The sequence below is a fragment of the Mytilus galloprovincialis genome, chromosome 2, assembly GCF_965363235.1.
Source record: "Mytilus galloprovincialis chromosome 2, xbMytGall1.hap1.1, whole genome shotgun sequence".
Lineage (NCBI taxonomy): Eukaryota > Metazoa > Mollusca > Bivalvia > Mytilida > Mytilidae > Mytilus > Mytilus galloprovincialis.
This window is the reverse complement of record NC_134839.1, coordinates 66,228,454-66,241,979: the sequence shown is the minus strand read 5'-3', so window position 1 is coordinate 66,241,979 and position 13,526 is coordinate 66,228,454. Positions and strand designations below refer to the sequence as shown.

The window sequence follows — 13,526 nt, the reverse complement described above, 5'->3', positions numbered from 1 at the left end:
GAAAATTAGACGAAGTGTCAATGCCACGACGGTCATTAAAATCCTGCTTATCATATCTTGATGTTTTTGCAGGTTTGCCGTAGGTTACATTAGAAGTTTCTTGAGATTTTCTTTTTCTAGATCCTTCATCAAACAGGCTCTATAGCATGTTTTTTTCTAACAAAGAATTTACCTCTTCTAACATAGAAGACCTGTTTGCACCTACTCTGGTAAACAACTGTCTCTTTTACTCCTGTAAAAGCTGGAAGACTTACGAAATCTAAAATCAAACCGTTCTTCACTATCTGAAGTACTAATTTGTCTTGAGTTATTTGAAACCACTGACTGTTGTAATGTAACAACCGCGCTCCTCCCTGGAGACTTACCGCAGACAAATAATTGTTTATCTCTTGAAATTTTTCTGGGAGGAATTTTTCTATAATAAAAATCCTTTTCCTCCTTGTTTTGCTGGTAAGGCACGAAAATTAGACGAAGTGTCAATGCCACGACGGTCATTAAAATCCTGCTTATCATATCTTGATGTTTTTGCAGGTTTGCCGTAGGTTACATTAGAAGTTTCTTGAGATTTTCTTTTTCTAGATCCTTCATCAAATTTTTGCCCTCCAGGAATAAATGAAGAACGATAAACGTTTCTTTAGAATCTCTTATATATTCAACAGAGGAATGCAAAGTATCAAAATATTTACCACTAAAAAGTTGTGCGCCATTCAAAGGCAAATTCAACAATTTAGCTGATGTGGCTTTGCTAGTGAAATCTACATGTTTTAAGAAAATGTTCCTTCTGTTTATAACAGAATTAGCAACTATACGTGAAGTCATATCTGCCATTGATTTGAAACATGCTACTAAAGCTGAAAATGCTTCTACCCTGTCCTCCTCTAAATCAGCAACATATAGCTTGCTATCAAAGAGCCATATAAAACACTTCTTAACAATGTCCTAGCTGAGTTGTCAACTTTTCTAAATTCAGCATCCATTTCCTTATGGAGGGAAGATAAAGAGTGCGAAAACTGTTTATGGTCTACAAAACTTTTTTTTATTGCCCATAGTAGAAGACAAACCTTCCTCTATATTATCATTAAGCCTTGAGGAGGGGGGAACGAAATTCTGTAAAATCTTTTTTCGACACCATAAAAGCCTTATCACCACTTACCTATTTTTAAGTCTACCAGACATAGCTTCCTTTTCAACATTCTTGGAAACTTCAATTGTAGTACCCTCTAAAGGTAATTTCAAATGAACTGCTTTATCTGAATTGACAGGATTTAGTCTTGAAGGCAAATAAGAAGTTCTGACTGAATCTACTTCAGTCTCCTCTAAACAATCTATTTTCAATTTGGCTTTTAATTTATGGAGAAAATTATTCCATTGAATTGGATCAGTAGATCCTGGTGCTCCTTCACTAAACAGAGAAAATTCTTTATCATGAGAAGGTTGTGACTGAAAGTGGGCATCATTATTATTTTCATCAGAAATAGCTAAACCACCCATACTTATTTCATCTTCGATTTCACGAGAAACAACAGAAATCTGATCATCAGATGGCATAAGTTTACTATAGTGTGCCCTTGGCCTAGACAAAGAAATTTCACAATTCGAGTCAATGGAAGCATGCATATGTTTATTATTCAATGTATCTGAACATGCATCACTTGCTTTAAGCCTTGTGCCTGCGCCTTTGGTAACAATTTTTTCAATTGCATTTGCACTTGATCTGCTATAAATTTGTTAAATTCAACTGCTTCAAAATGTACTCCTCTACTTTAAGTCTCACGATCATCTGCACCATGATCAGTTCGGACTTTAGATTGTTTGTCATGCTTGTCCCACGACGCCAATTCACTCAGCTTTGCCGTACATTCAAGTTTCTTGCCTGTCACCTGCACAGAAGGATTAACGGCATTTGCAGAAAAAGAAAGCCTTGACCTGGCTTTCTCGAACATTTTATCGACTAGCGATCGCTTATCGTCATCCCATTCCCGGCAAATATTGCGTGGAAAAGCCTTGTGACATATACGATGTCTGTAGCATTCTTCATGCGTGTCCAACACATTCATACGCGAGCTACACTTACCACAGATCATATACTTGTCTTCCATCATGTCCATTTAACTCGATGTCTATATTTTCCTAATAGAATAATAACGATTGCTTTAACACCAAAATGCGATCAGGCTGAAGCCATTTTCGCTGAAGGTTAAGTGATCTTCTATTCGGAAGATCGTTAAAGGGAGATGATTTAGAAGTTAGCGATTGTAAGGGGTTACCAAGGGGTAATTGCAAATGTTTTTCATACAGGTAAGTACAGATTTGATATAAAAAAAAAAGAAACACTGAAGTGCAACATAAAACAATCAACAATGCCATTCGACTATGGACTTTCCTTTTTGAATTTTCCACGGAGTTCAGTATTTTTGTTATTTAACTTTTTGCTCCATAAAGAATACTATCTCAAGTTCTTTGATGTGTCTGTAGGGCTAAGTGCGAGGTAGAATTGTGCAACAAATACCAAAATGACAGTGCAACACACTCAGACAGAAACGAACTATATTATAACAACTGCCTGACTTGGTACATGACATTTTCAGAAACAAACCTCGCGCTTTTATGGCAATGCTTAATATAACACTATAACACAGGACTATAGTACAATTGAATGAAAGAACATCCAGGACAGAGAAATACACAAATAAACATTACAATAGGACATTTCGACATGCTTACTGTTATCAAATGTAGCAGGCTTATAATTTGATACACCATACGTGCTTTACGTCTTCATAAGACCCACCAGTGATGCTCAGATCAAAAAAAGTAGAGAAAGTCAAACAAGTACAAAGTTGAAGAGCATTGATGACCCAAAATTCTAAAAAATATTGTGCTAAATACGGTTAAGGTTATCTATGCCTGGGATAAGAAATCCTTAGATTAATTCTTACTTTTGCAAACAGTAAATTGATAAAAATGACCATATACTTGTTGTTCATGTCAACACCGAAACGCACATAAAATCACTGGCAATATGTCAGTAAATACAAATTTCTCAAACGATTCAGACAATTTTGATCATGTTGCCTTATATGCAGATTTTGTCTTAATAATATCTTTTTTACATTTTAACGAATACTTCTACTTTATATAGTTTTCAAGAAAGAAATAGCAAAAATTGTTAAATGTCATTCAAGAACAGTAACTCCAATGAAGAGTAAACTGACATTTTTTGCCAAGTTGACCTATTTGTAAATTTATTCCTCCTATCATCTTTGCTATTTAAAGTGTCTATCTATTATAATTTTAAGACATTAGGCAAAACGCAAACCAGATGCTCCGCAGGTCGCAGCCTCATACGACCGCAGAGTTCGGACACTGAACAGTTGGGGCAAGTATGGACACAACATTCAAGCTTGATACAGCTCTGAATTTGGATAGTGATTAAATAATTGACACAACATAGATTTCTGACACAGAATGAATGTGGTCTAAGAACTTAAACTTAAAAACTTAAAAATTTTAATTGGACATTTACCTATTATGGTCCAATATCCAAAATCTAAATACATGGTTAGATTCAGCATATCATAGAACTCCAAAAATTCATTTTTTTTAATCAAATAATGTTCAATTTTAGACCCTTTAAACCTCAATGTGGACCAACTTGATAACCGGGCCCAAATATTAAAAATATAAATACATGGTTAGATTCAGCATATTGAAGAACCCCATATATTCAATTTTTGTTGAAATTAAACAAAGTTTAATTTTGGACCCCGATTTGGACCAACTTGAAAACTGGCCCATAATCAAAAATCTATGTACATTCTTAGATTCAGCGTATCAAAGAACCCCAAAAATTCAATTTTTGTTAAAATCAAACTAAGTTTAATTTTGGACCCTTTGGACCTTAATGTAAAACTATTTGAAAACAGGACCAAAAATTAAGAATCTAAATACATGATTAGATTTAGCATATCAAAGAACCCCAATAATTCATTTTTTGATGAAATCAAACAAAGTTTAATTTTGGACCCTTTTGGCCCCTAATTCCTAAACTGTTGGGACCAAAACTCCCAAAATCAATCCCAACCTTCCTTTTGTGGTCATAAACCTTATATTAAAGTTAAATAGATACTATAAATAAAGTTCAATTTTGGACCCTTTAGACCTCAATGTGGACCAATTTGATAATTGGGCCCAAATATCAAAAAACAAATCTAAATACAAGGTTTGATTCAGCATATATCAAAGAACCCCATATACTCATTTTTTGTTGAAATCAAACAAAATTTAATTTTGGACCCCGATTTGGACCAACTTGAAAACTGGCCCATAATCAAAAATATATGTACATGTTTAGATTCAGCGTATCAAAGAACCCCAAATATTCAATTTTTGTTAAAATCAAACTAAGTTTAATTTTGGACCCTTTGGACCTTAATGTAAAACTATTTGAAAACAGGACCAAAAATTAAGAATCTAAATACATGATTAGATTTGGCATATCAAAGAACCCCAATAATTCATTTTTTGATGAAATCAAACAAAGTTTAATTTTGGACCCTTTTGGCCCCTAATTCCTAAACTGTTGGGACCAAAACTCCCAAAATCAATCCCAACCTTCCTTTTGTGGTCATAAACCTTATATTAAAGTTAAATAGATACTATAAATAAAGTTCAATTTTGGACCCTTTAGACCTCAATGTGGACCAATTTGATAATCGGGCCCAAATATCAAAAAACAAACCTAAATACATGGTTTGATTCAGCATATATCAAAGAACCCCATATACTCAATTTTTGTTGATATCAAACAAAGTTTAATTTTGGACCCCGATTTGGCCAAACTTGAAAACTGGGCTCATAATCAAAAATCTAAGTACATGTTTAAATTCAGCATATCAAAGAACCCTAAGAATTCATTTTTTTGTTGAAATAAAACAAAGTTTAATTTTGGACTTCGATTTGGACAAACTTGAAAACTGGGCCCATAATCAAAAGCATAAACACATGTTTAGATTCAGCATATCAAAGAACCCCAAGAATTCATTTTTTGTTAAAATCAAACTAAGTTTAATTTTGGACACTTTGGCCCTTAATGTAGACCAATTTGAAAACGGGACCAAAAATTAAGAATCTACATACACAGTTAGATTCGGCATATCAAAGAACCCCAATTATTCATTTTTTGATGAAATCAAACACAGTTTAATTTTGACCCTAATTCCTAAACTGTTGGGACCAAAACTCCCAAAATCAAACCCAACCTTTCTTTTGTGCTTATAAACTTTGTGTTTCAATTTCATAGATATCTATTAACTTATACTAAAGTTATGGTGCGAAAACCAAGAAAAATGCTTATTTCGGGCCTTTTTTGGCCCCTAATTCCTAAACTGTTGGGACCAAAACTCCCAAAATCAATCCCAACCTTCCTTTTGTGTTCATAAACCTTGTGTTTAAATTTCATAGATTTCTATTGACTTAAAATAGTGCGAAAACCAATGTGTCTTCGGACAACGACGACGACGCCAACGTCATACCAGTATACGACCGCAAAATGTTTTTTGCGGTCGTATAAAAATGAGTATCCAGATTTGACCATGATGACTCCGATATTGTCTTGATGATCAATTTTTATCATTTTGATTTTTTTATCAATATTAATTATCAAGATATACGGCAAAAGCACATTAAATAGATAGGGCACATGGGACACAGATGATGCCCTTCTTGCATATCATATAAAGTTATAAAGATATATAACTGAAGGACGGTTAGATTACTTTAGCCGTATTTGGCATAACTTTTTGGAATTTTGCGTCCTCAATGTTCTTCAACTTTGTACTTGTTTGGCTTTACAACTATTTTGATCTGAGAGTCACTGACGAGTCTTATATAGACGAAACGCGCGTCTGGCGTATTAAATTATAAGCCTGGTACCTTTGATAACTATTACAAGTAACGCTATCCAAATTTGTACTTGAGCTGAGTTTTGTGGTAATCAGGATTGTGTATAAGTTTCATAAAATTTGGTTGAGGCAAAATTAAGTCCGAAAAAGGAAACAAAAAAATAAATTGCTGTTTTCCATTTGTTAAGGTGCATAATTCTACAACATAAAAGTGACACCCAAAAATTCAAATTGGTCTTACTTTATTGTAATAAGCATTCTGTATAAATTTCATAATATTTGGTTGAGGCTAACTTAGTAAGAGAACAGAAATGAATAAAAATTCAGCAAATTTTGGCATAACTCTAGAACGATTTCAGTGATGCCACCAAATTTAAAACTTGATCTGTTTTTGTGGTAATTAGCATTGTGTATAAGATTCATTATATTTGGTATAGGCAAACTTAAGTTAGAGAACGGAAACAAAGTTTGAGATATACAGACTACAGACGGACAATGGTAAAACTTAATGACCCCTTGGCTAAGGCGGGGCATAAGCATGGTATAAACATTCTTGTTATAGTCCAAATTACTCTAAGTAAAGATACTTCCGGTGATATTGGTAATGAAACTTATTCGAAGATTTTGTTTGTTGACAATTTCAGCTGCTAGTTTCTTTCTATAAAAGATAGTTATCAAGACCATTTGACCAAAGATGAACCAGGTGCGCTGCAGGGCGCAGATTTATACGACCGCAGAACTCGAACTCTGAACCGTTGGGGCAAATATGGACACAACATTCAAGCTTGATTCAGCTCTGAATTTGGATTGTGATCAAATTTTGACATAATATGCATTTCTGACACAAAACAATTGTCAAGATCTTACAAATATATTATGCAATATTGTGCAATTAAAGATTTCTTCTTCAAACTTTTCAAAAATTTGCATTTGAGAAATTTGGGGAAAAAACTACAACCCCCATCCCCTTTTTTTGCAAAAAGTCCAAAACCTGATATTTTTTTATATATTCTTTACAAGTAGTGTAAGGGAGGTAAATCTAAACATACCAAACATTGTATGTTAATTGTTTTTGAATTACCTCCCTTACACTGCTTTTAAATTGTCTTAATTGTCCATTGACCAGAAAAACCTAGTTTCACCCTTTTTTTTGCCCATAATTCCAAAAAATTTTGAGCCATAACCCCTAAAGTCATTACTAACCATTCCTTATTGGTATGGGAACTTGTGGTATAATTTCAGAGAGATTCATTCACTTAAACACAAGTTATTGATTGAAAACTACAAAAATGCTTGTTTTGGGCCCCCTTTTTGGCCCTTAATTCCTAAACCATTGGAACCATCATCCCCAAATTCAATCCCAACCTTCCCTTAGTGGTATTGAACCTTCTGGTAAAAATTTATAGAGATCCATTCACTTAATTTCAAGTTATTGTCGGGAAAACCTAGTTTCCCCCCTTTTTCGCCTTTTTTAGCCCCTAATTCCAAAATATTTTGAGCAATACTCCCCAAAGTCATTACTAATCATACCTTTATGGTATGAAATCTTGTAGTACAATTTTAGAGAGAAACAAGTTTTTGTTTGAAAACTACAAAAATGCTTATTTTGGGCCCCCTTTTTGGCCCTTAATTCCCAAACTATTGGGACCATAACCCCAATAATCAATCCCAACCTTCCTTTAGTTGTATTAATCCTTCTTGTAGAGATCCATTCACTAAATATAAAGTTATTGTCCGGAAAATAAATGTGTTCGGACGACGACGACATGATACCATAATACGACGCAAAAACGAACCGCAAAAAAATGTTTGCGGTCGTATAGTCATAAAATTCACAATGAAAGGGCAAAAGTCTGGAGTTTTGATGCAAATGAACAATTTAGTCTCATGATTTTTTTTTTATGTGTTGTTATGACCTTTGAAAAAGCTGTCAGTAACTGCGAGTACTGTCAGATCTGTACTTAGTGTTTATTTTGTTGTTGGGGTGTACAAGTACCTAGATGCATCCCCTCTTGTATTTTTGTTAGATGTATTTCTATTTGTTTCCATCTGATGAGTTTTGCTTTTTTTCAACTGATTCTGAAGTTTGTTCTCATGTGGTACTGTTACACCACTGTCCCTACTTGTCCAAAATGATGAGCCTGTAATTCAGTGGTTGTTTTTATTTCTGTATATCATATTTGAAAATACATTTATTGTTTTGTATAATTTGTTCTTGTGTTGACCTATTTCACCACTGTCCAAGGTTAGGGGTGCCACCAAACATGTTTAACCCAACCCCATTTAATATGTGCCTGTACCAAGTCAGGAGGCTGTAATTCATAGGTTGTTTATTGTTGCTGGGTAACATATTTGTTTGTCGTTCATTATTTTGTACATAAATAAGGCTGTTAGTTTTCTCGTTTGAAATTATTTTCGTTTGTACTTCCAGGGCTTTTCACAGCTGATTATGCAGTATGGGCTTTGCTCATTGTTAAAGGATGTACAGTGGCCTGTAGTTATTAATTTCTGTGTCGTTTGGTCTTTTACAAGGAGCCGTCTCATTGGCAATCACACCACATCTACGTTTTATATATATAAATCAATAGAAATTATATCATAGAACTTAACATTCTGTCAGATTTTCTCTGCAGTTATCAATAGTCAAAACTTCCAATTATCTCTCAATATTTATTAGCCATGTCCGTCATGCTTGTTGGCATTCAGAGTTATCATACACATCAGGGGAGGATCCAGCCATTTTAAAAAGGGGGGTTCCTAACCCAGGACAAAGGGGGGTTCCAACTACATGTCCCCATTCAAATGCATTGATTGTCCCAAAAAAGGGGGGGGGGTTCCAACACTCGGAACAACAACACTCCAACACCCCCCCCCCCTGGATCCACACCACATAATGACATTAAAACTGTATACCTAATATTGAATGCGACCAAGTATGGTTAAATTTAGCTCTGACTGTAATTTCAGACTACAGTGGAAAAGAAATTTGTCAAAAAAAAAATGGACATTATTAAAGTGACGAGAAAAGCTCAGTTGGCCTGTTGAACCAGCGATGATTTAAAGATGCAAATACTATTTATTTAGGTTTTTTATGTTGTATTTAGACAGTTTTTACCTTGTAAGGTTGGACTGAAACAAGTCCTTTGTTTGTATTTCTTCCTCATTGCAGCCTACATACTAATTTTGTCAGAATAAAAACAAACTATATATTCTAACATTTTAACATTTTTATTCACTTTTCAATGATAAATAAATCTTAGAAATGTATAAAAATAACCTGCCATTACATTGTAACAAGATAGAATCTATTACCAATATAGGTAAATAATAAATAATTAATTGTACCATATGTAATATGATCACAGTCACCAATACATTTTATTTGTACTTTTAGAGTAATCTCCCATTGACCATGTCACCTTACATTATTCCTGAGTGCCATAGTTACAATGTATATATTTACATGTATGACAAGTCCAATGAAAGCAAAATTTTGTTTTTATAATCATAAGAAGTAAATTTTCTATAATCAAATGGCCTAAACTTATTTTCTGATGGTCATTTGAAATTTCCATTCAATCTAAATTCATTTGTAGAATAATTTCATAAATAATTAAGTAGGTTTTGTGTATCTTTAAAAAATGTCTTCAAGGTTGTTTACTAGTGAATAACAACATATAAACAAAGTGTCTTAAAACAAAAGTTAAAAAATATTCCCGATTGTGACCCAATTAAATTCTAAAACTTAAAATAAGTTTGCAATATATACGGCAACAAAAAACTTAACAAAATGATAATGACTACTCTAACATAATAGGATTTAGGCATTTTTAACATATGTCTGCCATTGCAATCCTTTCTTTATAAATTAAATGACAACACAAAATTCTATATCATGATGATGCAAAAAATATTCTCTACATACATGTACACAGTGTTTCTCTAAAATGATGTTGACAAAAATAATATAGTCACTTTTTATTTCTTTTTCTTTTAAGATTTACTTTTTTTCATATTCTGATATTAATTTCATACAAATATGTACATGTACAATGAATAATAGAGAATTAATAATGTGTTTATACATAATGACCTTCTGATGCATAAGGTCAAATTGTGATTGTTTCTCAACACATAAATGTATTTTTCATATAATAGTATAAAAATCTTTTTTTTTTATAAATTTGTATTAATTTTTTTTTTTTTATATGATAATTGTCTTCTTCAATTATTTTTTTTTAGCTAATAGATATACCTACAATATAGGTAATTATCAAACAAACAATACCTACAAATAGGTAATTTATCAAACAAACAAACAACCTTCTATAATACATACAAGTTAAAATCTGATGATAACTTGACAATTTTTCTTAGGTTTTCAACCTTAATACATACATGTTAAACTATGATGATTACTTGACAATTTTTTCTTACATTTTCAATCTTTTTAATTACTACACAATCTTATATGATTTCATGACTATTTCACAATGAAACAAAACATGTTTAACCACAACAAGCAGTTCTCAAGATACAAAAGTACCGTAACTCATTCAGTTCTCACAATAAATCTTTTCCTTACTTTGCTGCTAACTTTTGTACAAGCAAAGTTTTCATTTCTTTAGCCAATATTTCCATTTCTGCAATTCTTTCTCTCAATTCTGCATTTTTAACAACTAAACGATTTGCTTCATCTTCCATATTAACAAATTTCATCTTTCTGGTTTCTCTTGATCGTCTTGAAGCAACATTATTCTTGTTTCTTCTCTCACGGTACTTTTTATCTGTAGTGACTTTCATATTGATGATCTTTGATGTTGAAGTGGATGCTATTATAGAAGTTTCTACCTCAGTATCAGGTGAAGGAGAGAGGCATGGTTTCTTGGTGACATAGTCATGATCACTGTATTGATGCCAGTCTATGTCATCAATGTCACGCTTCACAGACACTGGAGATACCACTTCTTCACAGATGACTGAATCCTCTGGTACTGGTTCAACCATGAAAGGAGTATTGGATAAGGGTTCTATTTGTATAACATTCTTTACCTCCTCCGTTTCCTCTAATGGTTGTTCCTGAAAACAGATCAACACATTAATTTTTTTATAGCTAAAATAAAGTTAGACTTATAAAATTTCTTGGTCATACATACATTTCTGGCTGTTTTTTTTTACACTTGTACTTTTTAACAGTCAGATGATTCATTGTTTGTCATCCAATACATGTATGACAGTTGGTTTCCCAGTTTGAATGGTTTTACACATGTCATTTTTGGGGCTCTTTACAGCTTGCTGTTCAGTATATATGAGCCAAGACTATATGTGTTGAAGACTGTTCTTTGACCTATAATGGTTTACTTTTTTAAATTGTGACTTGGATGAGATGGAACTCATACCACATTTTCTTATATCCACATATTATAATCTGCATTCACATTTTTCTGAATTTATAATGACTGAGTGAGCACTTGTTAATGTTAATTGAAGATTCAAGTTCAAAAGCTTGATTTGTAGACATTTTAATTTACAGAAAACATAAAGATCAAATCATGTTAGTAATAATGTTGAGAACAATAAAACATTACTTACTGGTAACAGGAATTCTGACAGATCCATGAAGCTATCAAGGAAATCATCCTCAGACATGGTATGGGCATCAACTGGCATGTCAATACCCAAAGGGAAGTCCATATCCATATCTTCTAAGGAAAGGCCTTCTTTTTTTATTTCTTTTAAATCGGTCATGTCCATGGTCATGTCATTCCATTCTGAAAATATGAAATTAACATAACATGATCTGCTCCTGCAAAACTTCATTCCGTTCTATTTCATCTGTCAAACTCTCAACCTCTTTTTGTCATCTTCAAAAACTACATTTTCTAAGTGTATACAAGTAAAGGATAAAGACCTAGGCAATTTAGAAACCTGTAAATTACAAATGCATTTTTTAATTTTTTTTAAATCTAGTATGTTTTTTTTTGCTATTTTTTAATGTATCAAGTATAGTGTGCTAGCTGATATAGTCTAGTCCTACTCATTTTAATTTTTTACATCATTTTAAATTTTTTAACAAATGTATATTGTACATTGTATATGTAAATTCTTATTAGTAGTAAAATATACCTTTGTCAAATGGGCCACTTGATTTTTGATCCAAACGTAGTGAAGTCATGGAAGTGTTGGGCGTTGTGTGTAACATCTGTGTCAAGTCCCAATCCAAAGACTGTTCCTTCTCCTCCAGAATATCTGATGTCCAACAAGTCCACGAGTTCGTCCAGGTTTCTTGGGGCTCTGCCCCTATAGCCTGTGGCACTGAAGCCATTTTGCCGAGTTTTACTGTCGTCCGGTCCGTACATGGTTTAGAAGAGTCCTGTGTTAAAACGGGGGTCTTCTGGTGTCGAATCTTGGCAGTTAAACGCCTAACTATTCGGCAGAAATCTGCTCTTCTCTTCGGGTCTAAAAGATCCCTTCGTCTTGACTCAAGTCGCTGAGGACTTTGGCTTCTTGTTTGGCTTTTGCCGGACCTGGCCGGGACTGAAAGAAAATAGAGAAAGAAATAAAACCTGACCAATCGTTTCGATATCTTTGGGTCATATCGCGAAAAAATTGATTTAATTGTTCTTTGATCAATTCGTCTTCGTATAGAAGTGTCCCCCATTACTTTAAAATTTTACCTTTAGTTGGGTACTGTGTTTCTTGTTCTTACATTCGTCTTAATGCCGGCTATTGCGCGAACATAAGCTCTTATGGTGCAATACTTTCTAAATTAAGATATGATGAAAAGTATAAAAATACTACCCAATCAGATTACTCTATCTCTATCATAATTTCTATTTTTGTATCAAAAGAAATGTCGGAACTTGGCCTTTTTCATTCATTGGTATGAATACACCCGAGAAATTTCCGCGAAACGTCATGTGAAAATTTTTTCCCATGTGACAAAGCGGAACACAATTAGGCCAATCTAACAATCCCACAAACCGCAACTTGTAATCACGTTTATGTTCATTTTACTTAAAAGTTGTCGTTTTTACTTTGACAATTATTGTTCAAAATTAAAATTTTCCCCGTTTTTAAGTCAATGATGTTCTTTAATTGATCGGATTTTCGAATGTTAATAAAATGAACAACGTAAGTTTACGACTGTAGGTGAAATAAAGGAACAGCCAACCTTTGATCCCCTAGCAGCCAATGCTTTGTTTGTAAACAAAATAGGTATTTCAAATGCTGACTTAGCGTAAGCAAGAATTTGTATAGTATTTAAAACATTGGCGTAAGATTCCAAAATAATATGAACTGCAAATAAATGTTTTATACTTACAAAAATATTTGAGTGAAATGCTGTTGATATGTATTCATTCGGATAGGTTATATTAATGTTTTACTTTAGTCCTACTACGGGGAAAATATTATGATTATTTTTTACCGATATAATTCTTATATACTGCTGGGTTTTCTACACGTCATTATTTTTATGTCACTCTAGAATATTCGTTTGCTGGAAGTTTCTCTACCGATCCATTTCGATCATTATTAGTACTGTAACATTGTGTAATACATTTTAATATGCTTACTATGCAACATTACCAGTTACGGTTCGATCCATTGGGAATATTCTTT

At 33.1% G+C, this 13,526-nt stretch overlaps 1 protein-coding gene across 1 annotated transcript; it reads right to left on the bottom strand.

The window, feature by feature from the left end:
* Positions 1 to 9,112: 9,112 nt before the first annotated feature.
* Positions 9,113 to 12,694, bottom strand: LOC143064156 (uncharacterized). The gene is made up of 4 exons (XM_076236776.1): positions 12,581 to 12,694; positions 12,030 to 12,440; positions 11,496 to 11,674; positions 9,113 to 10,982 (listed from the first exon to the last, which is right to left on the bottom strand). Exons 2-4 carry the CDS (start codon positions 12,226 to 12,228, stop codon positions 10,485 to 10,487), a joined length of 876 nt encoding a protein of 291 aa, XP_076092891.1. The 5' UTR covers positions 12,229 to 12,440; positions 12,581 to 12,694; the 3' UTR covers positions 9,113 to 10,484.
* Between the last annotated feature and the right edge of the window lie 832 nt (positions 12,695 to 13,526).

Excerpts from the sequence above, each read along its gene's own strand:
- LOC143064156 (XM_076236776.1), bottom strand. The coding sequence starts at position 12,228 with ATGGCTTCAGTGCCACAGGCTATAGGGGCAGAGCCCCAAGAAACCTGG. Across the intron at positions 11,675-12,029 it reads AAGTGGCCCATTTGACAAAG|AATGGAATGACATGACCATG; the intron begins GTATATTTTACT and ends TCATATTTTCAG. Across the intron at positions 10,983-11,495 it reads TGTCAGAATTCCTGTTACCA|GAACAACCATTAGAGGAAAC; the intron begins GTAAGTAATGTT and ends ATCTGTTTTCAG.